This window comes from Elephantulus edwardii, unplaced genomic scaffold, assembly GCF_000299155.1.
Source record: "Elephantulus edwardii isolate Elephantulus edwardi_28Jun2011 unplaced genomic scaffold, EleEdw1.0 scaffold00045, whole genome shotgun sequence".
NCBI lineage: Eukaryota > Metazoa > Chordata > Mammalia > Macroscelidea > Macroscelididae > Elephantulus > Elephantulus edwardii.
Window position 1 is genome coordinate 13,506,868 of NW_006399795.1, and position 27,380 is coordinate 13,534,247.

Genomic DNA, 27,380 nt, shown 5'->3' on the forward strand with positions numbered 1-27,380 from the left:
CAAACATTTGCCATCAAACTGTTGTTTTTAAAAATTAAATATATATTTTAGGCAGGAATGAGGGTAAATAGTAATGATAAACTTATTAGAAATTTACACCCCCAAAAGGAGAGACTATCTTCTTGAAAGGAGATAAAAGCGAAAAGCCTCTTGCTTCTAAGGTGAATCTATCTAGTTCATTCTCTGGGCAGACCTTACCACTGGTTCTTGACCATATGCTACTTCCTGAAATAGTTCAGTATAGACCATTTCTTTTTGGTACAGTGGAACCAATGGTGATGAAGGAGGAAGTTCAAGTTGCACTAACAGGACAGCACTTAACAATGACAACTTGCTTGATGCCGTTGACCAGACCAGACACTAAGTAATTATCCGTAGTCACTGTGGGGTACATATGAAGTCTGTATGGGGAAGACGTACAGAGAGAGTGGGTCGGATCTGTTCTGTTGTTCCGTGGTGCCCCCATCCCCAGACCTACCTTCTCATGGATGACTGAGATGTACCAGGGCAAATGCTTTCTCGGATAGGGCTGGGCTATGTCCAGGCAGCTTGTTTTGGGGCTCAGCACCTCAAATTTGTTTTTCCTTTGCAAGTAATTGAACTCACAGGCACTCTTACTGGAGGACAGGGGATGCTCTGTTGAGAAAGTAAATTGGATGCAATGCCTGATTCACTCCCAGGAGGTGGCATCTTCCCTGGCCATGGTCCCACTCATCTTTCTCTAGCCAGTGGGCTTCCAGTCTGTCTGTCACTGTGATGGTGACTTTCATGTGTCAATTTGGCCAGACTGTGGTGTCCAGGAGTTTAGCCATACACTGTTCAGGGTCACTCGTTATGGAGTTGTCCTTTATTGTTAAGCTGGAACTGATACATAGCTGGCTCTCCAGCGGGTTTTCAGAGGAAAGAAATTGCACTGGAGGAGATTGCCCATCTTTCTCCCACAGAGCAGCTGATAGGTTTGAACTGCATGCCTTTGGGTTGGTGGTACAACTCCTTACCACTAGGCCACCAAAGCACCCTTTGTTATGGAGTACTTAGGTGCTATTAAATCAGGTGGTCTCAAGGAAAGCAAATGACTTTCCAGACTACGCTCTAAAGCAATTCAATGTCATCAATCTTCCATAATGTAATAGAATATTACAATCATCTTCCATCTGATCTAAGAAAATGACCTTTCATAATGCAATATAGTTACTTTCTCTCTCTCTCTCTTTTATTTTTTGTAGTTACTTTCCTTAAGGTAATCTAATGTAGTATAATAAACCAGTTAAAGGCCTTAGGAGCATAAAGGAGAGTGTTTCCCTAGGGTGTGTTCTCCTGCCACATTATAAACCGGTATTGGAGTTCTAGGAATTTTAGACTTGCCAGCCTCTCACAATCGTGTGGACCAGCTCCCTGAAGCAGATGACCCTTGTTTCTCTCTATATAAATGTGTGTGCTGGTTCTGTTTCTGTAGGACACCCAAACAAAAACAATCACCCACATCCTACTAAAATACTTGCATCCTTGTTTGCTGAGTGTCCCTCCCTCTCACCAGAGACCCGTTCCACAAGCACAGTGATAGTGACTGTTTAGTGATAGTGAACACCACAGGTGAGCCTCAGGTGTGTGCCGAGTAGACAGGTGTGTATCAGAGCATCGTCCAGGCTCTCAGGCTGAGGTTGCTGACCCTGGGAGTCAGGAGAGTAGAACTGCTCTGAGCCTTCCTCTCAGCTTCTCCACCATTAAACTGAAGGAGGTGGCTTGCCCAGGTCCCCAAGCATGAGGGGAGAGGGTCACCCAGGCTCTTGGTTCCCTGGCATTGAGGCCACGAAGGATCTGCCCTGCTGTGGATTTAATCTCCCTTCTGGTAAATAAAACAAATGCATTTGTCTGTAGGCTCATGGTCTATGGGTCTGTCTACTCAAAGAGGGCTGCGCACACGAGCCTTTGCAGAGTGGACACAGGGCTCAGTGGGGATGAGATTGTCACTGTCCATTTTGCCAAAGACCAAAGGACTGCTGTAGTCACTTGACCCCCAGAGGAAGGGAGATGCCATGGGTGTTGCCCAAGCCTGTGCTGGGCAAGCTCAACCTCACCGTTCATGTTTGTGTCAAAATCTGACTGCTCCAGGACCATTTCCTCACTTAGCTCCCAGGTCTCTGTGTTGCTGTCCAGTTCCTTTGGCAGAGAAGCTATGGTGGTACCTGCAGAGGGTTAGAAATGTCAGTCAGGAACCAATGAGCCCTCCTCTCACCTTGCTCTCAGGAGGGAGCAGGCTAGGGGGTTGTTGTTCGTGCCAATGCATGGTGATGTGCTGCGGGTAGAGTAGAATGGCCCCATTGAGGTCTCAAGCCTGTGATGCCTCGGGAAAGACTGCTAGGTTTGTCTTTTGAGTCACCTCTAGGTGAGCTGAGCCACCAACCTTTCAGATAGCAATTGAGTGCTTCCTGCTTGTGTCACCTAGGGACTCATAATTAACTAAAGATGGATTTTCTCAGTGGGCACATGGGACAGCAGTAGCAGGATGGAATCAAACCCCAGTTATGCCCTCCTGCCCACCATGGAAGTAGACTCTGAAATAGACTCAGGTAAGTTTAAGCTTTGCAAACTGGGCATCCTTCCTAGAAAGAGTAGATCTCACTTTTTCATCTGGAAAACTTTTAACACTTTTCACATTTTTATCAAAAGGGATAATGATACGTTTTGAAAGTCTTGTCAATGGCCTTCTGCCTTGAGGCTGGGCCAACCCAAAGGTGAACCCCTTTTCTGCTGGACTGTGTCCAAGCACCAGATGGACAGATCTTACACACAATACTCTGTGGTCTGGAGGCTGATCCTGGAGACCTGCCCATAACAGATCCCTGCTGCTGGGTAGGGTGCTCCAGGAGGTCCTGCCCATTCAAGGAAGCACTTCAAGCCTGGCTGTTGGGTGGGAGTCCCCTGGATAGTACGCATTCAGTTATGGGTTATTATGCCTCAGTGGTCACTGGTTTGAACAATTACACCAGTGTCGCCAGGAGACAAAGCTACGCAGGCTGCTTCTAGAAAGATAACAGATTTGTAAACCTCCCAGGGCAGTTCTACACAGTCCTGTAGGGCTGTTATGAGTCAGAATCTACTCCATGGCAACAGAATAAGATGATATAAGGAGTCTTGATGGAACAAATGGTTAAAGGTTCAGCTATTAATCAAAAGGTTGGCTGTTCAAATCCATCCAAAGGCTCTGTGGGGAAAAGAACTGTTGTTCTACTGCCAAAAAGATTGTTGTCGGGGCTGCCACGTTGGTTCTTACTCACAGGGACCCTGTGTGCAACAGAACTTAAGACTGCCCGGTGCTGTGTTGCTGTGTTGGAGGCCATTGTTGCAGTCACTGTGTCAATCCATGGTGTTGAGGGTCTTCATCTTTTTTGCTGACCTTCCACTATTTTGAACATGAGACCCCTCTCCAGGAACCAGAGCAGTTCATGCAGCATGTCCGAAGTATGTGAGAGAAAGGCTTCTTGTTATTGTCAGGTGCTACTGAGTCGAGTATGACTCATAGCAATCCTATGAACATCAGAGCTGAACCCTGTCCTGTCCTGTGCCATCCTCACACTTCCTGACACACAAGAGCCCATTGCAGCAGCTACCATATCAATCCGCCTGGTTGAAGGTCTTCTCTTTCGTTGACCCTCCACCCCCCTTCCCAGCATCATGTCCTTCTCCAAGGAATAGCACCTCCTAGCACCATGTTCAAAGTATATGAGGCAAAGCCTCCTCATTCTTGCCTGAAAAGAGCACTCCAGCTGCACCCTCTCCAAGACATATCTGTTCTCTTGGCTGTACATGGGATGTTCAGTGCTTTTCTCCAACACCACAGCTCAAAGGTGTGAGTTCTTATCCTTTCATCGATTTGTTGTCCAGCTCTCAGATGCATAGCTAGTCATCAGAAAGACTGTGGCCTGAGTCAGACACACCTTGGTCTTCAAACTGACATCATTACGCCTCAATAATTTGGAGAGGTCCCTACCTGCAGATTTTCCCAGTGCAATGCATCTCCTTCTTTCCTGACTGCTGGTACCAAGGGTGTTAATTGTGGCTCTAAGCAAGATGAAGCTGTTGACAGTTTCAATCTCCTCTCCGTCCATCATGATGCTGCCTATCTGTCCAATGGTAATAATCTTTGTTTTCCTGACATTGAGATGTAATCCATACTGAAGGCTGCACTCTTTGATCTTCTGCAAAAAGCACTTCAAGTTCTCCTCCTTTTGCAAGCAAGGTTGTGCCATTTGCATAAAAGGGACAAACTCGCTCTATATTTCTCAAACTGAGAGAATGGAAAAACACATTTAAGCTTTGTATTGCAATACTGAAAGATCCTATGGGTGTTATATTGGACGACTCAGAAAACATCAAAAGAAGATGGAGGAAGTACACAGAATAACTGGACCAGAAAGTATGGATCGGCACTGAAAAATTTCAGAAAGTACTGTAAGAACAGGAGACAAAAGGCTTACTGTTCTCAGTTGTAGGGAACACTTTGGCTTTACATCTTTCAAGACCGATGCGTTCATTCTTCTGGCAGTCCATGGCACATTCAATATTCTTGGCAACACCATTTAAAGACTTCAGTTCTTCTTTGGTCCTATTTACTCATTGCCAAGTTTTTGTATGAAGATGTTGTTAAGTGCTGTGTCGAGTTGAATGTGACTCACTGCCACCCTGTGGACAAGAGATCTGAACCCTGTCCTAACCTGTGCCATCCTCACACCTCCTGACACACAAGAGCCCATTGTGCTGCAGTCACTGTGAACATGAAGCAACTGAAAATGTGGCTTCAGTTAAACCCATCTTAGTCCTCAAAGTTATTTCTTTGCTCTTTAGCACTATAGAACAAACAACTTTGTTTTGGTTCCCCCCCCACCTTGTTTGTGTACCGTCGAGTCAGATCCAACTGGAACAGGAGGAAATTGCCCTTTCTTCTCCAACAGAGCATCTGGTGGATCCAAACCAGGGGCCTTAGGGATTGCAGAGCAGCTTCTTGCCACTAGGCCACCAGAGCTCCCTGCTCTTTAACACTTTAAAGAGGTCTTTGTAGAGATGTGTCCAATGTGATATATCCTTTGATCTCCTGACTGCTGCCTCTCTGGGTGTTGATTGTGGGTCTAAGTAAAGTAAAATCTTTGATAAGTTATCTTTTCTCCATTTAATATGTTGTTGCTGATTGGTTCAGTTGTGAGGATTTTGTCTTCTTTGTGTTAAGGTATAACCTATACCTTGGGCTATAGTCTTCATCAGTCACTGCCTCAATTCCTCTTCACTTTCAGCCAGCGAGGTTGTGTCAGGTCAGTCCTACGGAGCAGTCACACGTGGTGATTGTGAATGTGGACTGATTCAGGAGCACCTAACAACAGCAACAAGGATGATATGGCTCATGGGGAAAGGGAGCAAGCAGGCTCAGGATGCCTGAGTGAAACCACAGCTCCCCGATTTGCTCTTGTGTGGCTTTTGATTCTGAATCTCATAGCCTACATCAGAACGGCAAGGAGCTAGATGAGACCGATGTTAGGAGTCTTTATGTGGCACCAATGGTGAATATACTCAGAGCCTTCCTGCGAGGCTGGAGGTTCAGGTGCATACATCAGAGTCTCAGAAGAAATGCCTGGTGTTCTCCTTCCAAAAGGCAGCCACTGAAAAATCGCCTGGAGCGCAGCTCTGCTCTCTGACACTCCCGGGGCCACCATGAATCGGAGCCCATGTGATGGCAACCGATGTTGTATGAACATAAGACATATAAACATCTTCCCTGAAGATTCTAGAATCTTCGGCTATTTCTCTTCTTCTCCCAATTCTATTGAATTATTGGTGAGTGAGATCATGGGGGGGGGAAATCAAGAGGGCTGGGAGATATCATTATTATTGTCATCATCACCATCAGAAAGCTGTCTTCATCCTCTGCCTGTCTTGTCCCTCCTCTTTTATTCCCATCTACTTCCTTTTCCTGTCTTTCCTTCTTCCCTTTCCTGTCTTCCCTCCTTCCCCTTCCTCTTCCTGTTTTTCCTCCTTCCTTTCCCTCTTCCTGTCTTTCCTCTTTCCCCTTCCTCTTCCTGTCTTCCCTCCTCCCCTCTCTCTTCCTGTCTTTCCTCCTTCCTCTTCCTCCTCCTTTACCCACCTGCCTCCTCCCTCCTTCCTCCTTTTTCTTCCCCTTTTCCAGTTTTCCCCCTCCACTATTTCCTCCTCCCTTTCCCCCTTCCTTCTCCCTCCTCTCCTTCCTTCTACACTGTCCCTCCCTCCCTTTCTCTCTTCTTGGCCTCAGCTACTTCTCCCAGACAGAGACTAGGAAAGCAGCTGTGACAGGCTTAGGACTCCCCCAGCCTCTGCTCACAGGCTGAGGGGTCATGTGCCAGGAAGGACAGAAGGAATACATTGTCACAATTATTCAAGCCCCCTTGGGGACTCTTACCATACTGAGACATGGATGTGGCCCTGGAGCTAAACTGTGGGCAGCCTGGACGCATGAGAAACGCCTTTCGAATTCCCTCCACTTGAGAGGCAAAGCCATTGTAGACAGATTTGGAGGTATCTTTGTCTTCATTCTGAGACTAGATAAAGAAGATGACCACTTAGTGAAAGGACATGGGAGCCCCTCTCTAAGAGAGTGGAGTGTTTACCAAGTCTTATTGTGTGGATGTGCCACCTCTCCCCACATACTGAAGCATTTGACGGCAACCTGGATTTTGTATTAGAAATTACCAACTGAAAACTCAGATGACTAAAAAAGGCCAGACTTACTGGACTTGTTACTACATGCAGTTGGTTGGCTACACCTTCTAGCTAGCTATTGGATGAAAAGCACATCTGAACCTTGCCCTATCCTGAACCATCCTCACAATCTCTGACATGCCCAAGACCATTGTCATAATTAATCACTGTGACAATCCGTCTTGTTGAGGATCTTCCTATTCTCTGACCTTCCACCTTTCCAAGCATGATGTATTTTACCAAGGAATGGTCCCTCCCTAACGACATGGCCAACCAAAGTACATGAAATGAAGTTTCACCCTCCTTGCCTCTAAAGATACCCTGTTGCACTTCCTCTGAGAAAAATGTATTTTTATTTTTTTTTTGCAGTCCATTCAGTACTCTTCTCCAACACCACAATTTTCCTGCCATCCTTATTCATTGTCCAACTTTCAGATTCATGCGAAGTAATGGAAAAGACTATGGCTTGTATCAGCTACACCTTAGTCTTTAAACTGACATCCTTGCTCTTCAGCACTTTGGAGAGATTCTTGACAGCAGATTTGCCTAATGCAACATTTCTTCTGTTTTCTTAATCACTGTTACTATAATCCAAGTAAAATGAAATCTATAACAATGTCAATCTTTTTTCCATTTATCAGGATGTTGCATATGGTCCAGTGGTGAGGATTTTTGTTTTCTTAATGTTGAGATGTAATCCGTATTAAAGTCTGTAGTCCTTGGCCTTTTGCAACAAAGGTTTCATTTCCTCTTCATGTTCAGCAAGCGAGATACGTCATCTGCATAACACAGGTTGTTGATGAGACTTCATCCAATCCTAATGTCACAGTCTTCTTCATATAGTCCAACTTCTCAAATTACTTGTTCAGCATGTAGACTGAATAGGTATAGTTGTTTGTTATGTGTCGTCGAGTTGCCTGCAACTCATAGCGAACCTACATACAACAGCCCTAAACCCTGCTCTGTCTTGTGCCAATCTCACTGTCTCCAAAACCTCCACCCCGATTTCCCCAATCACTGAATCAATCCACCTCACAGAGGATCTTCCCCTCCTGCTCTGTCCCTCCACCCTTCCAAGCATGATGTCCCTCTTCAAGGACTGGTCCCTCCTTGCAACATGTCCAAAGTGTGTCAGACAAAGCCTCAGAATCCTTGCATCCAAGGAGCATTCCGGTTTAACCCTTTCCAGGATGAATTTGTTTTGTTTTCTTAGCAGTCCATGGTACATTCAATACCCTTCTCCAGCATCACAGCTCAAAGACATCCTCTCTAGTCATTGTCCAACTCTTTGACGCATAGCAAATGATTGCAAAGACCTGTATCAGGCACACCTTAGTCTCCAGAGTGACACCATTGCTCTTCAGCACCTTGGAGAGGTCTCTAACAAGAGACTTTCCCATCGCAATATGTCTTTTAATTTCCTGTCTGCTGGTACCAAGAGTGTTGACTGTGGGGCCAAGCAAACTAAAGCTATGAACAATCTCAATCTCTTCACCATCCATCATGATGCTGCCAATTGGTCCAGTGGTGAGACTCTTTGTCTTCTTCATATTCAGCCTCAATTCATATTGAAGGCTGTAGTCCTTGACCCTCTGCAGCAAGCACTTTCAAGTCCTCCTCAGTTTCAGCAAGCAGGGTTGTGTCATCTGCATAATGTAGATTGTTGATGGATCTTCCACCAATCCTGATGCCACACTTCTCCTCATAGAGCCCAGCCTCCTGGAATAGGTATAGAGAAAGGATAAATCCTTGATGCACACCTTTCTTGATTTTAAACCGTGCAATGTTACCTCATTCTGTCTAAACAACTGGTTTCATGGCCTAGGTAGAAGTTTTGTATGAACACAATTGTTCAGGGATTCAGATTTATATCAATGTTAGCCACATGTTGTTGTAATCCACACAGTCAAATGCCTTTGTATAATCAATAAAAGACAAGTAAACAACCTTCTGGCATTCTCTGCTTTCAGTCAAGAGCCATTTGACCTCAGACCTCTTCTGGATCAAGATTGAACTTCTGGCAGTTCACTGGCAATGTACTGTTCCAGATGTTTCACATAATCTTGAGCAATATTTCACTTGCATGTGACATTTTTATATTGTTACTTCCTGCCATCTGTTGGATCACCTTTTTTGAGTGAGAACAAATATGGATCTCTTCTGGTGAGTGGACTAGGTAGGTATCTGTCTCCCATATTTGTTGGCAGAGACTGGTGAGCATGTTGAGGGTTACATCTGTTTCCTGAAATACCTGAAACAGTTGATATACAGAAAATAAGTGTACAGAATAGTGGTTCTCCACAGAGGATCAGAGATCTGCTTTTGAACGTCAGTCAGTGAAAAGTCATAACAATCCCACTCAGAACTAGTCAGGGGAATGGAACAGGACTGGCCAAACTTCATCCCTGTGCATGGAGTCGACACCTGCCAGTGGCAGGTAACAGCACAAAGGGCAGTAAGAGAGCATACAGGACCAACTATGGGGCTGGTCATAGCCTGTTTCAGAAACCGAGTTAAAGATACCCAATTGCTTGTTTTATGGCTTTTCTTGGTAATGTATTCATGCTGTTGTTAAGTGCTATTGAGTCAGTTCTGATTCACAGCAATCCTATGCACAACATGTCAATTGGCATCCCAATTCCGGGGGCTCTATTTTTTGCCAATGCCTTCAGTACAGCTTGAACATCTTCTTCCATCACCCTTGGTTCTTGGTCGTACGCTACTTCCTGAAATGGTTATGTGTCAGTCAATTTTCTGGGTACAGTGACTACATATTTCCTTTGTCTTCTTCTTTGCCCATAGCAACTTGAGGCTTAACTTTGTTTTCCAGTTCTTTCAGCTTGAGAAAGACCAGGCATATTCTTCCCTTTTGATTCTCTAGCTCCATCTCTTTGTTTCATTATAACACTTTGCTTTGTCTTCTCAAGCTGCCCTTTGAAATCCATCTCTTCAGCATTTCTTCCTTTTGTTTTGACCCCTCTATGCTCTCTTGCAATTTTTTGAGTCTTTCCTGACATCCATTTTTGTCTTTTCTTTCTCCCATGTCTTTGTAGTAACCTTTAGTTTTCTTAATGGATGATATTGTTGATGTCCTCCCACAACTGGATGAGTAGAGATTAGAGAAATTTTAAGACTGTTATGCAGAGATACTCTTTAATATTAGAAATGAAAGAATTCCTGGAGGTCACCTTTCAATTATGTGACAGATGATTTCACAAAATGAATGCTATCTGTGAGTACAACACTTAAACAAACAAAAACTACAACAAACAAAAATTAGAATAAACTATTAAGAACCAATAGTTGGAGGGTGGGGGGGGGCTGGGCAGGGAGAAAAGTGCAACAATGAATGAATGGAAATCTAAAAATCTCTGTAAATGTTCATTAAAATAAAATAAAATAATAAAAAAAAGAACCAATAGTCAACAGTTAGGCTAAAGCAGAAATGAGAAGGTGGGGAGGGGTCAGAGAAGCTGTTGTTGTCACTGTTAGATGCCATCCGGCCAGCTGCAAACACAGACCTGAACCTGGTCCTACCCTGCACCATCCTCCTCAATGCACTCACGTGCATTGTCACAATCACTTTGTCAATCTGTTCTGTTAAGAATCTTTCTCTGATCCTTCCTCTTTTCCACCATGTTCTCTTTTTCCAAGGACCAGCTAGCCCCTTCTGGCAACAAGTCTTAAGTATGTGCTGTGAAGTTTCACTATCCTTGCCTCAAAGGACCACCGTGGTTGAATTTCCTCCCAGATTTGTGTATTCTCTTGTCTTGTTGTTAAGTGCCATTGAGTTAACTATGATTCATAACAATCCTATGAACAATGGATCTGAACCTTGTTCTGTCCTGTGACATCCTCCTCAGCTCTGATATACTTGAGCTCATTGATTCTTGCCTCTGGAAATTCTGTGAACCTTGATTAATGACGATAGCTATAGCAAGCCTTCAGGCCTTCTGGGTTGCTAGGAGTTGTGCTCAACTTGACGGCAATCAACAACAACAACAACAACACTGTTACAGTCACTATGCCAATCGAGCTTGTCGAGAATCTTCCTGTCCTTTTTTATTATTAATTTTAATGAAAATTTACAGAGACTTCGGATTTCTATTCATTCATTGTTACACTTTTCTCCCTGCCTGAATTTTTATGACTTTCATAGTTCAATACTTCTTTCCAACACCACAATCCAAAAGCATTGATTATTTTGCCTTTCTTATTTGTCATTCAACTTTCAGATGCATGGGGAGTAATTGAAAAGACCATGACTTTGTTCAGGTGCACCTCAGTCTTTAAACTGACATCCTTGCTGACTGACACTTTGGAGACATCTGTAACAGCACAGTTTACCAATGCAATACATCTCTTGATTTTTTTTTACTGCATTTGCCATAAATATTGATTGTGGATTAAAGTAAAATTAAATCATTGACCACTTTGAGAAGTCTTTTCTCCATCTATTATGATGTAGCCTCTTGATCCAGTGGTAAAGATTTTTTTTTAGATGTGGAAATGTAATCCGTATTGAAGACTGTAGCCTTTGGTCTTCTGTAGTAAGATTTTTTGAGTCTTTATAACTTTCTGCAAGCAAGGTTGTGTCATCTGTGTAATACAGATCTTGATGAGTCTTTCTCTAATCCTGATGCGACATTCTTCTTCATATAGCCCAGCTTCTTGAATTATTTGCTCAGCATATAGATTGATTAGGTTACAACCATGTACACATCTTGCCTGAGTTCAAACCATGCAGTATTTCCTTGTTCTACGCAGACTTCTTCTTGGTTAATGTCCAAGTTTCCCATCAGCACAATTAAGCCTTCTGGGATTCCTATTCTTCTCAATGTAATCTGTAATTGGTTATGATCCATACGGTCAAATGCCTTTGCATAGTTAATAAAACACAAATAAGCATCGTTCGGTATCTTCTGCTTTCAGTCAAGATAGATTACTGGAAACAGAACAACAGAATGGAAAATAATGAAAATGTTGACACATTGTGAGAAACAGACTCAAGAGAGTGGACAATATGTGTAAAAATTATAAAATGGGAGTCTGATTTACTCTGTAATATTTCACCAAAACCACAGTCAAATATGATTTTGAAAATAATGAAAAGTGGAAAATAATGAAAGAAACTGCCAGGTGTTAATTGCAGGATAGCCTTGAGGAGCCCGGCGTTGGCTTCTGGAGGCTCCCTCGGTGTTTGATGGGAGCAATGAACTTGTGTTCTTTCTTTTCTCTTCATCCCTCTTTTGCAAACTCCTGTGCAAGTTTCAAGGACAATTGGGTCTCCTTCCTCAGATTCTGGATTCAGATCCTTGCCTGGGAGGCTGCACCAGCCAGAGAAAGTCAGTAGAGATCTGCTAAGAAAGATGAGACCCAGAGCAGCTAATTTCCCCAGGAGAACTCTAAATAGCTGGGCAACTGAGGCACCAGGACCTCCCAAAACCTGAGCGTTTTGGGATGACAAGTCTGCATCACCAATGCTCCTCCACTTGTTGGAACTGCGCGTGGCCTTGTCTACCATCTGTAGATCATCAAGGCTGATTTCACATACTCTGTGGACTGACGAGAGGGGTCCTCTTGGCACAGTGTTTCAAGCACTTGGATGCTACCCCAAAGAGTCAAACCCTGCAGCCACCAACCACTCCAAGGAGGATGGGGCTTTGTGCGTCCACAAAGATTTACAGCCTTGGACACACTACGAGACAGGTTTACACTATCCTGTAGCATCACTATGAGTCAGACTCAATGGCACCTGGTCTTCTTGTTGTTTTTCAAATGGGCCAACCCAGAAGCCCAAGGTGAACAATTGACTGCTAACTGGAAAGGTTGGTGGTTCGAAGCCACTCAGCAGCTCTGCAAGAGACAACCCTGAAAGAGTTAGAATCCAGCATTCAAAGACAGTGACATTATGGAATGACAGGTGGTGAGGCCTTCTGTAAGGGAGGGCACATACAGGGTAATTTCCTGGGTGCTGGGCTCTCTGAACTGTTCTTTCCAGCCCCGTACCATCTTCTGGTAGTAGTCATGGAGGATTCCAGCTGACCTGCTGCGGGAGCCCTGGTTGCCAAGCAGCTTGTACTCTGGGGACCTGGCATCTCGGCTGGCGATGCTCTGGAGGTCGGTCAGGCCCTTTACAAACATGTTGGGAGCTTGGATGCATTTCTTGGGTGCATTGGATTCCTTTTGGGATAGCATCAGGAAGCTGAGAGGGAAAGACCAAGGCCGCTCTGTGAAAAATGAGACCCTGGTTGCTCGCTCCTCTGGCCCAGAGTGTCACTCTCAGTGTGCCCTCAGGCTGGAGCCTGCTGACTGACAGGAACAGGAAGACAGCCAACTTCAAGCTCTGTGAGCCCGCATCTACTGGATCCTGGGAACAAAGTATGGCATCACAGATGTCACCATAGAAACAGGCATGCCTCAATTTTCTGCAATTAGGGGAAGGAGATGAGAAGGGGACCCAGAAGTGACTCCCACCCAGTCTCAGTAGATTATAGACACAGGAGAAACGGCAGTAGCTTCAACACCATCCTTTCTCTCATGATTTTACTGATTTCTTATTTATTTTGAGCATCATTATTTCACTTTACTTTGGGCATGTTGTTAGGAAGGGCTATTCCTTGGAAAGGTGGAGAGTTAGTGAAAGAGAGGAAGACCCTCAGTGAGATAGATTGATACAGTGACTACAGCAATGGGCTCAAGTGTGTCAGAGATGTTGAGGATGGCACAGGATACGGCAGGGTTCAGATATGTTTTTCGTGGGATGGTTATAAATTGCACTCAACTTGATGGCACCTAACAATTCAACATTTAACTTAAACTTTAGTACAGAAACCACATTGGGATATCACCATTGTTGTTGTTATGTTCCGTCGAGTCGCTTGCAACTCATAGCGACCCTATGTACAACAGCCCTAAACCCTGCTCTATCCTGTGCCAATCACACTGCCTCTGACACACCTATCCTGATTACCCCAGTCACTGAATCAATCCACCTCATAGAGTGCCTTCCCTGCCTGCGCCATTCCACCACTCTCCCAAGCATGATGTCCCTCTCCAAGGACTGGTCCCTCCTTACACCATGTCCAAAGTATGTCAGATGAAGCCCCAGAATCCTTGCCTCCAAGGAGCAACCTGGTTTAATCCTCTCCAGGATGGATATGTTTGTTTTCTTGGCAGTCCATGATACATTCAATACTCTTTTCCAGCACCACAGCTCAAAGGCATCAATTCTCCTTCTATCCTCCCTAGTCATTGTCCAACTCTCTGATGCATAACAAGTGATTGCAACCACCATGGCCTGTATCAGACACACCTTAGTCTCCAGAGTGACACCCTTGCTCTTCAGTGCTTCTTCACATCCGTTAGGGTGACTATTACCAGAAAAAGGAGGATGACTATTCCACTGGCAAGCATGTGAAGAAATTAGAACCCTTATTTGTTCCTGGTGGGGTGCAAAACGGCTCAGCTGCTGTGGAATGTGTGGTGGAGGCTCCTAAACATGATCAAGAATACATGAAATGCTACACAATATGGGTGAATCTAGAACAAATGATGCTGAGTAACATGTGAGTCACATTAGAGCGAGCATATGTTGCTGTTGTTATGCACCATCAAGAAGGAACCAACTCATAGCTGACTCTCCAATTGGTTTTCAGAGACAGTAAATCACACTGGAGATTGTCCATCCTTCTTCAGCAGAGTAACCAATGGATTCAAACCGCCAGAGGGGTACAGTCATTGAGTTAACAGCTTGACTCCCTACATATCACACCATCAGAGCTTCCTCTGCAATGCGTAGAGATGGAACACTATTGAATTGTACAAAATAGTTGATGGTACAAAATATATGATGGTACAAAACACAAAAACAGTGACTATTTTGGGGAAATATAAACATATTTGCTTAAAATTCACAATTTAGAAGGCTATCTTAATCCATGAAGATATAATTCTTCTTTAAAAAAATACAATTAATGTGAGATGTGAGATTTTTCTCAAGTGTGAGGACCATGAACAATACAAGATCGATCTCACAGTAAAGGACTCTGGTTGTTGTTGTTTGCGATAGAGTTGAAACTGACTCACAGTTAAACCCCCAGTGGGTTTTCAGAGGCAGTAAATCACACAGGAGGAGATTGTCCATTCTTCTCCTGTGGTGTAACTGATGGAGTTGAACTTTGTTCCACCGGGAATGTAGTGCAACTTCTGGAGAAGAACCAAAATACCTGACAGAGGTCCAGGGTCTTCAAAACACCAAGCATCTGACTTCATGGTAACGTCAGTTGAAACCTGTTGTTGTTGTTGTTAGGTGCTGTCGAGTTGACTTTGGCTCATAGCAACCCTGTGACCAACAGATGTGAGCCTTGTCCTCTTCTGAACCATTCCCACCATCTCTGATGTGCTCGAGCGCATTGCTACGGTCAACTGTGTCAGTCCATCTTGTTGAGGGTCTGTGACCTTTCACCTTTCCCAGTACCATTCTGTCTTTTTTTCCAAGGACTGGCACCTTCTGGCAATATACCCAAAGCATGTGAGACAAAGTGTCACCATCCTTGCCTCTAAGGAGTACCTCACTGTACTTCCCTCCAGGACACATTTGGTTTTTTCTTTTGGGTGTCCATAACATATCCAGAGCTCGTCTCTAACACCACAGTTCAAGGCATCAGTTAGCCTTCTGTCATCCATTAGAAGTTAAAAAACCAATTCACTTGCTATCAAGTCAATTGTAATTCATGGTGACCTTTTTTTGCACAGAATAGAATGGTCCAATAGAGTTTCCAAGACTGTAATCTCTAGAGAAGCAGACAGTCTCATCTCTCCCCCACCATTGTAGTCTTTCGTTGTTGCTGGGTACCACTGAATTGGAACTGACTCATAACTGACCTTCCAGAGGGTTTCAGAGGCTGTCAATCACACAAAAGGAGATGGCCCATCGTTCGCTCGAAGAGCAGCTGGTAGATCAGAGAACCTCTTCCCTCTGGGTTGGTAGGGTGACTCCTTACCACAAGCCACCAGAGTTTGTGGAATGGATATAATGTCCCCCCCCCCACTTCCCCGTACATGCCCTGGCACATAAATACCACATATCTAAACCCACATTGCACCCTGCCCTGCAGGAACCTCTACCTGAGTGATTCAGTCCTTGGATGTCTGGAGCAAGCGTTCTGGCACCCATCTCTGTACATAATTTCCCTAACAAAGCAGTATCTGACAGCTCTGGCTTTCCCTGCTTGGTTTTAGAATCTGACTCACCCTGGAGCTGCTCCTGTGGTTTGGTCTGGTGGAGCAGGACATGGAGAACGCCTTATGGTTGTTTTTAGAGATCTCACTGTTAAAGCACTTAGCTGCTAACTGGAAGGTTGACCTCTGTAACCCACCAGCTGCTCTATGGGAGAAGAATGCTTCCATAGATGTTACAGTACAGATTATGAAAACTTCCTATCCATAACCAAAGACCTTGAGAGAATGAGTTGCTCGCCTTAGGAGTTCAGGACCATATTCTCAGGGCACATTAAGTTCAATTGACGTAACAGTCCACAAAGACAATGTTTTATATCCAACTTTCTTGAGGAATGAATGAGGTCTTCGGAGAAGTCAGCTAAGGTGCAACTTTTGATCTTTTCCCATTTAGAGCCAAGAAGAGTGAAGAAAATCAAAGTCTATGGTGCCAAAGGACTAATGGACCATCATGACCCTGAGGCCAAAAAGCAGAGGGTGCCCAACTATCACCATTGACTCTGTGCAAAGACTCACACAGTGGGAGAGTGGGAGCAAAAAGTGGAAAAGAGTTAAAGGAATGAAAAAGATTGCTTTCTGGTCTGATAGAGATTGGTGGCACCCTTGAAATGACAGTCCTTAGTCATCTCCTCAATCCTATAACTGAAATCAGCTCTGTGACTAAACTAGGGACAAATGCATTCCTTCGAGCCAGCAAAAATACAAGAGCTAAAGAGTAGTGTTCACCCAGCGGCCATGATCAGAAGGCCAGAAGAACTAGGGTGGAAGGAAGAAAGAAATGAGAAACACATTCCTTATAAGAAGCAGGAAGAGCGTGGTTACAGTGTGGGGGTATAAATTTTTTTAACTTATTTTTTTAAACATTTTTCTTGATATGTTAATGAAAGTTTACAGAAAACTTGGATTTCCATTCTTTCATTGTTGCACAATTTCCTCCCTCCCTCTACCCACCCCCCAGTCCACTTTGCTATTCATCTCTGATTCTGGACTACTGTCATGCAAATAATACCCGATTGTATAGTTCTTTTAGACAATTCTTTCCCTCATCTATTTCAATGCAGTGTTCATTATTTACCCTCTTCTTTTCTTAGTTTCCTCCCAACCCCGATGTCAGTCCCATTTTACAACAGTGGCAATTATTTGTCCTTTTTTTGTGACTGAGATATTTCACTCAGCATAGTGTCCTCCAGGTTCATCCATTTTGTAAAATGTTTTATTAGTTCCTTTTTTCAGTACTGTGTAGTAGTATTCCATGTGTGAATATACCACAGCTTCTCTATCCATTCATTTGTTGATGGGCACTTGAGTTACTTCCATCTCTTTGCTATTGTGAAACACGCAGCAATAAATATGGGTGTGCATGTATCTGTTTGGGTGACAGTTTTGCTGGGTCAAGTGGTATTTCTATTTCCAAATTTTGGGGAAAACACCATACTGCCTTCCATAGTGGTTGCACCATTTTACACTCCCACCAACAGTGAGTAAGGATTCCAGTTTCTCCACAACCTTGCCAACAATTGTTTTTTGCTGCTCTGTTGAACTTTGCTATTATTACTGGGTGAGAAGATATCTCATAGTTGTTTTGAGTAGAGGATGTAATTCATGTCAGTAAACACAACGTGAAAGAATTGTCAAAGGGAGGAAAGTCGAATTTGTTCTGTGAACTTTCATCCAAATCATAAAAACCCCTTTTTATTTATTTTTTTTTTTTTAAACACTACGATGCAGAAAACCCTGCTAGGGTGGTTCTACTATCTACTGTAGTGTTACAATGAGTTGTAATCAACTTGACCACAACTACTTTGGTTAAGAATTTCTGGCGATGCAGCAGTGCCCACAAAGTCTGGCAGTTTGAACCTATCAACTACTCTTCTTGAGAAAGATGGGGCATTCTGCTTCCTTAACGATTACAGCTTTGGAAACGTCACAAGGAGTCCTGTAGAGTCACTATAAGTCAGAAATGACTTGATGACATGGGGTTTTGACAAATACATACACAACTATGCAGTTATATAACCTCCCCACTATGTCCCACTGCTGTCACCCCTTCCTCTATATCCAGCCCTTCACAATGATTCTTTTAAAAAAGTTTTTTTATTTTATACTGGTTTATTTACAAAGTTTGAACACGTTTTTTTTCTCATTGAGTTTTTCCCATTTCCTTCACACAGACACAGACACAGACACACAAACCGCTTGCTTGACAACCATTGATCATTTTTGTTACTATAGTTTTGTCTTTTCCAAAATGCCATGTAACAGGTAGGGTATGTAGTTTCTTGCACGTCACATAATTAGCCTGCCTTCTTTCACTTAGCAAACCTCATTTGAGATTCATCCAAATTGTCGTGTGTATGAATAGTTCATTCTTTATCGTTGCTGTGTGATGTTCCACTGTACCAATTACTAGTTAGTAAGTCTGTTCTCTAGTTAAGAGCATTTATGTGGATAAATAATGGGCACTGTATTGGCACAGATGAGGGGAAGAACTGTGTGAAAGGAAGGTATGCAGAGGCATTGTACGTATGACAACAGTCTGGAACAAGGGGTGCATTGCAAACTAGACAGGAAGAGAAAGGAGAGGGAGGAGAGCGCAGCAAGAAATGGATGAAGGGAACGGTTGATTTTCTTAGTCGCTCCCTTCCAGCCTCTGTTCGGTGATCAGGATGGCCTGTGGAAATCGGAGAGAACTTGCCCACCAGAAAAACATGAAGAAAACCCAGGAGGTTAGCAAGGGAAAAAGAAAAAGAGGACAGTTTGACTGCCTCTCAGAGAAAGCAGAGGGATTCTGAGATCATGAAACAGAAAGAGAAGGCAGCTGATGAGAAGTCTTTGTAGACAAGAGAAAAATGACTAGTTAATTTGGAAAAACCTCAGTGCTAATGCCAACTAGGTGTATCATACACTCTAAGATGAAGATTTTGCAGAGTGAACAGTCATTACATATGTTGTCATTTATCCTTATAAAACAATCTATTTTAAATTAAAAAAATTCTAATAAATGAATGAAAACCCAACCTTTCTGTAAACCTTTGTTAAAAACACAATTTTTTAAAAAGAGCATTTTATGTGGTTTATAATTTGTCACGATTGAAAATAAAAAGGGGGGTATTTAAGGGGTTTGTGTAAACAGAGGTTTTCACATGTGTTAAATATCTCAGAATGAGTTTGCTGGATCATATGTTCAACTCTGTGAGAAACCATCAAAGCGTTTTCCCACCAGCAATGGATGAGCTTTCCAGTAGCTGATATTGTCAGAATTTTGTTTTGGCTTTATGTTAATCGTTCTCACAGGTATGCAGTGATATCTCACTGTAGTTGTGGGGTGTATTTCGCTGATGACAAAAGATGATAAGAACCACTTCCTGTTCTTGTCATTCATATTTATTTATATCTTTTGTTTATTTTTATTTTTTTAAATTATTATTAAATTTTATTAGTTTTAATGAACATTTACAGAGATTTTGGGTTCTCATTCATTCATTGTTGCACTGTTTTCTCTACCCTCCTCCCCAGTTCGTTCTTCTTCCCCCCCATGTCTGTTTTAATTGTCCAATTGCCACAGTGCTTGTTGAAGCCAGTTCTGATTAATCTCCTTTGTCAGTGTGTCCTTTGCCATTCCCTATCACTCCTCCCTGAGAGAGATTTCACCCTGATTCATAAGGAAAAGGGGATGGCATATTCTCTTAGCTACTTCCTGCTGAAAAGGGATGCTGTGGGTTTCAGGGTGAAGATCTTCTCTCACTACTCTAAAGGGCCCCTTTGGCAGTAGGAAACACATAGACTATTATGGAGATTGATTTTGGAATTTAGATGCACTGTTATCAATTGTGCTTAGCCGTACATGTTCATATCCTTAAAGATGTATCATGGGGGTGTTGCAACCTAGAAGACACAAATTTAACTAACAAGTTAAAAGTACATGAGTCAAAAATGAACAAGCAATAATATTCCAAGTAGAGGTTCTAGTAGTGGCACAAATCAAGTTACAGAGGGAAGGTGGTTCTTACAATAAAAGGCCTATAGACTAGCACTTTGTCTATTATAGTGTACAGGTTAGGAACCACAAGATGTAGAGGCTCAGCTATATCATTATGGTTCTTAAGTCCCGGAGCAAATTCCATCTACCACTGGGCTGTTTTACAACTCTGAAGTTCACATGCAAGGTAGAGGTGAAGTAAGGAACTGCTTATGAGGTTTTCTGTCCATTCCAAAAACTAAAAGATAGTGAGAAGAGTTGGGACCTCAGAAGGCTTTTAGGACCAATTAGTAGGCTCTATGTCCAGGAGAAAATGAATATACTTACCAGTAATGTTAATGCTCATCCACAGCTCTTCTGGGAGGATCTAAATCGTTGAAGCTCTTTTGCTTATTTTTATAATGACTCTGTTTTCTTGCGGTTGAATATCAAGAGCTGGTTGAATATCAAGAATATATATATATACACACTCCTTATCAAATATGTTTTACAAATATTTTCTTCCTGTCTGTGATTTATCTCTTAATCCTCTTAATAATCTTTCAAAGACCAAAGTTCTGAATTTTGGTTGATGTTGAATTTATCAATCTGTTCTTTTATGGATAGTGTTTTTTGATGGCAAATCTAAGAAATCTTTGCCTGAGATGTTTTCTTGCAAACGCTTTTTTAAAAAAACGTTATTATTTGTGTGTGTGTGTGTGTGTGTGTGTGTGTATACTATCAAATCAGATCTGACAGTATAGGAGGAGATTATTCCTCCTTCTCCAGCAAAGCACCCGGTGGTTTCAAACTGTGCACCTCTGGAATTGCAGTGCAGCTTCTTGCCCTTAGGCCACCAGAGCTCACCCTTGCAAAAGTTTTGTAGTTTACATTTAAGTCTGTTAATTTGAATTAACTTTTGTATGAAGTACGAGTTTAAGTTTATTTTAAAAATATATCCAATTGTTCTAGCACCATTAATGGGAAAGGTTATCCTTTTTCCATGGAATTGTTTTGACACTTAAAAGAAAAAAAGTCAGCAAGCTCTGGTGGCCTAGTAGCAAGAAGCTGCACTGCAATCCCAGAGGTATGCAGTTCGAATCCACCAGATGCTCTGCTGGAAAAGGAGGGAAAATCTCCTGTACCTGTCAGATCTGATTTGACAGTGCACACACACACACACACACACTAATAAAATAAAATAAATTTTTAAAAAGTCGTTGCCCATATATATACATGGGTCTATTTTTTGAATAGAAATAGGCCAGAAAGCAATAAGAAATGAAACTTTCTTTAATAATAGTTTAAAAGGAAGTGTCATATTTGTTGTTGTTAGGCCTCATCAAGTCAACTATGACCCATAGTGACCTTGTGAATAATGGATATGAACTGTGTCCTGTCCTGTAAGCCCGTTGTTATACCTATGGTGCTGATGCATCTTCTTGAAGCTCTTCTCTCTTTAGCTGAACCACCACCTTTCCCAGCAGGATGTTTTTTCCCCAAGAAATGGCCTTTCCCGAGGACACGCCCAAAGCATATGAAACAAAGATGCAAAAATACTGAATAAAATGCCAATAGAATCCAACGATACATCAAAGAAATAATTCACCATGACCAAGTGGGATTCGTAACAGGTATGCAAGGATGTATGCAAGGATGGTTCAACATAAGGAAAACAATTAATGTGATTCAACATATTAACAAAGCAAAGAACAAGAACCACATGATCCTATCAATTGATGCAGAAAAGGTCTTTGACAAAATCTAACACCCTTTCCTGATTAAAACACTCAACAAAATAGGATTAGAGGGGAATTTCTTCAACATAGTAAAAAGTGTTTATGCAAATCTGAGAGATAACATTGTTCTCAATGGAGAGAGGTTAAAGACATTTCCTTTAAGAACAGGAACTAGGCAAGAATGCCCACTATCACCTCTCTTATTCAATATTGTATTGGAAGTCTTAGCGATAGTAATAAGACGAGAGAAGGGAATAAAAGGTATCCAAACTGGCAAAGAGGAGGTAAAATTATCTCTCTATGCAGATGATATAATAGTATACTTAGAAAACCCTAAAGACTCAGCAAGAAAACTATTGGACACAGTGGACCAATTCAGCAAAGTAGCAGGATACAAGATAAACATACAAGAATCAGTTGGATTTCTCTACAGTGACACAGAAAATACAGAGCCAGAACTAAGAAAAATAATACCTTTCACAATAGCTAATCACAAGATTAAGTACTTAGGAGTAAATTTAACCAGAAGCACAAAGGATCTATTCAAAGAGAATTACAAAACATCCTTGTCTTTAAGGAGCACCCTGCTTGTGTTTCCTCCAAGACTGACCTATCTGGGTTTTTTAGCAGTCTATGGGTTATTTAGTCCTCTTTCTCAGCACCGCAGTTCAAAGGCATTGCTTATTCTTCTGTCATTCCTATTCATTTTCCAATTCTCAGGTGCATAGCAAGTAGATGAAAATACCATTGCTTGGGTTAGGTGCACCATGCTCTTTAAACTGACATTATTGTTCTTTTGTTAGTTTGTTTTGTAGATATCCTTTATTAAGACACAAACAGAGCAAAGACAAACAAAAGCAGAATCCTAGAATGAGAGAAACATCAGCATGATGCCAGAAGTATTCCACCAAATCTTGGCTACGACTTCCATTTATATGATTTGGAAACCAAGTACAATCCATCACTGGTATAAGTGGGAGCTACATAAGCAGGCAAGAGGCCATTATTGGGTTACAGACACAACTGTATCACAAAAAGATTTAAAGAAGTCTTGTTTAGGTTGTGACCACCTGACTATATAGTGATCAGAGCTCGGACTCTGGCTGTCATTAAGGACACACTAAGACAAGTTCCCTGGTTCTCCATGCACGCTCTGAGCAGGGATTGCACCTTCCTGGGATTGCAGGGCAGGGAGCTCAGGTGGAATGCCCCTGAAGAGTTGTGCTGTTAACCCCAAAGCAGCACCTCTCCAGTTTGAATCCACCAGCGGCTCAAAGATGCCAATAACATACAAACACACATCTTTCTGGTATTCTCTTCTTTCAGCCAAGATCCATCTGACATCAGCAATGAAATCCTTCTTTCCATGGCTTCTTCTGAGCCAAGTTTAAATTTCTGACAATTCTTGGCCAATATTTGGAAAACCCTTCAGCAAGATTTTATTTGCATGAGATAATAATATTTTAAAAAGGACTTCCTTATCAAGTTTAACACCCTTGGTACCAGCAGTCAAGAAATAAGGAGATGTATTGCACTGGGAAAATCTGCAGTTAGGGACCTCTCATTTTATTTGCATGAGATAATAATATTTTAAAAAGGACTTCCTTATCAAGTTTAACACCCTTGGTACCAGCAGTCAAGAAATAAGGAGATGTATTGCACTGGGAAAATCTGCAGTTAGGGACCTCTCCAAATTAGTGAGGAGGAATGATGTCAGTTTGAGGAATAAGGTGCATCTGATTCAGGTCATAGTCTCTCAATCACTTGCTATGCATCTGAGAATTGGACAATGAATAAGGATGACAGAACAATTGACACCTTTGAGCGAAGACGCCTTTGGAGAAGAGCACTGAACATCCCATGGATGGCCAAGAGAACAAACAGATATGTCTTGGAGAGAGTGCAGCCAGAGTGTTCTTTGGAGGCAAAAATGATGAAGCTTTGTCTCACATATTTTGGGTATTTTGCGAGGAGGTTCTATTCCTTGAAAAGGGACATGATGCTGGGAAGGGTGAAGTGTCAGTGAGGGAAAGTAAGACCCTCAACCAGGTGGATTGCCATAGTGACTGCTGCAGTGGGCTCTTGTGTATCAGGAAGTGTGAGGATGGCACAGGATAAAACAGAGTTCAGACCTCTTGTTCACAGAGTCTCTGAGTCGTGCTTGACCCGACAGCATCTAACAAGAAGAAGTTTAAATTCTTTAGCTATTGAGGTTTACCTCATCATTCTGCAATATATTGTTGTTTTTAAGCATTGTGGACTATGATCATAGTGGACTATGACTCATAGTGACCATATGAACAACAGATGTTGAACCTTGCTTTGTCCACCACCATTGTCAGAATCTCTGTCTATAGGTGATACAACGCAATCTTTAGCTGGGTGTTACACCCTCCTGTTAATGAAGTATCTTTAGGCCTTGCATCATAGATGATCTTTTCAATGAATAGGAAGGAAAACTAAGTGTTTTAAACTTTAACTGAAGAACTGCTAGGTTTGCTCTGAATTATAGACTTTCTTATTGTCCTATTTCTTTTCCCTCTTTATATGATGTGCTGACTCAGAGTGTTTCCCCTGAAATGGTTCAGATGCCAGCTGATGCAGGCATCCCATATCCAGATGGGAAAGGATTGTACTGCCAACCCAAATACACTTGATTTGAATCCAACAGCAGCTCTGCAGGAGAAATGCAGTCTCCTCCCACATAATTTACTCCCTCTAGTTGTGCCAAGAAATCTGGAGAACGCCACTTGGCCAACTGACTGGAAGAGATCTATATATGTTCCCATTCCAAAGAAGGGTGACCCAACAGAGTGTGGAAACTATAGAACAATATCATTGATTTCATATGCAAGCAAGATTCTACTGAAAATTATCCAAAAACAACTGGAACAGCACATTAGCAGGTAACTGCCAGAAGTCCAGGCTGGGTTTAGAAGGGGTCGTAGTACTAGGGATATTATAGCTGATGTTAGATGGATCTTAGCTGAAAGCAGGGAATACCAGAAGAATGTCAATCTGTGTTTCATTGCTTATGCAAAGGCGTTTGACTGTGTGGATCATAACAAACTGTGACTGACTCAGAAGAATGGGAATCGCAGAACACTTGATCCCAGTAATGTGAAACCTATACTTGGACCAAGAAGCAGTCATCAGAACAGAGCAAGGAAACACTGCATGGTTCAAAATTGGGAAGGATGTATGCCAGGCATGTGCCCTAACTCCATACCTTTCAACCTGTATGCTGAGTAGATTACCTGGTAGGCTGGGCTCTATGAGGAGAAATGTGGGGTCAGGATTGGTGGGAGATCTATCAACAATCTGCACTATGCAGATGACACAGTCCTGCTTGCTGAAACTGAGGAGGACCTCATGCACTTACTGCAGAGGGTCAAGGACTGCAGCCTTCACTATGGATTGAGGCTCAATATCAAGAAGACAAAGATTCTCACCACTGGACCAATTGGCAGCATCAGGCTGGATGGTGAAGAGATTGAGATTGTTCACAGCTTTAGTCAGCTTGGCTCCACAGTCAACACTCGTGGCACCAGTAGCCAGGAAATTAAAAGACGTATTGCGATGGGAAATTCTGCTGTTAGGGACCTCTCCAAAGTACTGAAGGGCAATGGTGTCACTCTGGAGACTAATGTGCATCTGATACAGGCCATGGTCTTTGCAATCACTTGTTATGTGTCAGAGAGTTGCACAATGAGTAGGAAGAAGGAGAATTGATGCCTTTGAGCTGTAGTGCTGGAGAAGAGTATTGAATGTACCATGGACTGCCAAGAAAACAAACAGATTCACCTTGGAGAGGGTTAAACCAGGCTGCTCCTTGGAGGCAAGGATTCTGGGGCTTCGTCTGACATACTTTGGGCATGTTGCAAGGAGGAAGAGGTCTTTGGAGAGGGACATCATGCTTGGGAGGGTGGAGGGACGGCACAGGAGGGGAAGACCCTCTACGAGGTGGATTGATTCAGTGACTGGGGTAATCGGGATGGGTGTATCAGAGACAGTGCGATTGGCACAGGACAGAGCAGAGTTTAGGGCTGTTGTGCATAGGGTCGCTATGAGTCACAAGCAACTTGACGGCACATAACAACAACAACAACAACCTTCTGGAGGGTCACGCACCCCCTGGTGATCCCTCTTAACAACCTTTAACTCTTTTAAGATATTTCTGGTGCCAGGGTCAACCCGTCAGGGGAATGACTCACATGATTGTTGGTGCCTCAGGACGATGTTGCAGAGATTGGTGAGCGGTGCAGCTGGATGCTATGTCCCCGTGTCCTAGGACAGGAGGCTTCCCCAAAAGAGAGCTAGCACTGAGCCCCTGTGAGCTTATCTAAGCCCTTAGTAGCATGGGCCTTGCACCCCACCGTAAATCCATCTCCTTAAAACAAGAACTATTTTAGCACAAAATAAACAGGCCATCAATGGCTAGGAAAGACTTTTGGAATCATCATCTCTTAACACCACAGTCTCTACACAGTCTCTAAGGTGCATTATGGCTGTATTTCTTTGAAGACAGATTTGTATGTTCTTTTGGCAGACTTACATAAATCATTAAACACAACAAACTCAGTACTTAATGGCAGCAAACTTTATTCTTTCAGCTAAACTGTCACTTTAGTTTAAAGGTGATTTCCAGAGATAGTTTCAATTTGAGGTTTGAAACCCATAGTCTGAGGGGATGAATCCGTGCCGGGAGACTCGGTGTGCTGAGATCTTCAGGAATCTGAAATGTTTCACATATTTCTCCCTTTTCATTGGGGTTCATGCTTTGTGTCTCTTAACCAAATTATTTAGTAGTGGTGGCTCGGCACTGTCCTTGCTTCTAAAGAGAACTCCAGCTACAATGCCTTCAAGACAGATTTGTTTGATTGCGTTTGGCAGTCCATGGTGTAGTCAATATTTTTAATCAACACAACAGCTCAGAGCTATCAGGGTTTATCTTTTCTGCTCTTTCTTATTCACTGTCCCAGTTTCATGTTCTTTTGAAATTATTAAAATAGCTGTCTACATTCCTCACACTCTGCTTTTTTAAAGAAAGCACCAGAAATACAAATTGGATTTAGAAGAGACCATGGCACTAGAGACACCATTGCCAATGTCATATGGATCTTGCCGAAAAGCAGGGAGTCCCAGAGGAATGTCTATCTGTGTTTCATGGACTATGCAAAGGCATTTGTGTGGATCACAAGGAATTGTGGCTGACCCTGATGGTGTCCCTGTGTTAGTTCCTCTGAAGACACCAAACCGTCCCGGTCCCTGTGTTTTACATTAGCCACCTTGAGCCCAGCTCTGATCAAGTCCTGAAGTGCCAGCTCTGCCTTTGGCCCTTTTGCCATTGGAGGGAGAATGCACCCAAATGCCCCTCCATGGCGGCCTGGGCAGCAGGCCTGGGTGGATGGGGAACAGGTCACAATGTAGAGGACTGAGCGGGAAGAGGGAGCCCAGCCTGTCAGCGAGGTCACGCCAGGGGGTCAGAAGACACACTGTCCATACAGTGACCTCCCTGGGCCTGGAGCCTCGCCAGGGGTCCATCTGTGTGTTGCTCTCCACTGCTTCTCTCTCTCTCTCGGCTTTCCTCTGTCAGTCTGTCTTTGCATCTATCTCTCCTTCTCTGTGTATGTTGTCTTTCTTCATCTCCCTCAGTTCCTTTCTCTCGGTGTTTATCTTCGTCTCCCTCTCCTGGTCTCCCTCTTTCTCCTGTGTCCCTT

The 27,380-nt window shown here is 42.9% G+C and overlaps 1 protein-coding gene across 1 annotated transcript in view; it reads right to left on the reverse strand.

Moving 5' to 3' along the window:
* Positions 1 to 12,867, reverse strand: part of CCDC27 (coiled-coil domain containing 27) — a 25,599-nt gene extending 12,732 nt beyond the window's left edge. The window contains exons 1-4 of the mRNA XM_006885925.1: positions 12,733 to 12,867; positions 6,425 to 6,563; positions 2,079 to 2,186; positions 479 to 636 (exon numbers count right to left, since the gene is read on the reverse strand). Coding sequence (XP_006885987.1) covers positions 479 to 636; positions 2,079 to 2,186; positions 6,425 to 6,563; positions 12,733 to 12,867 — 540 coding nt within the window. The remainder of the gene's footprint in view (positions 1 to 478; positions 637 to 2,078; positions 2,187 to 6,424; positions 6,564 to 12,732) is intronic.
* Between the last annotated feature and the right edge of the window lie 14,513 nt (positions 12,868 to 27,380).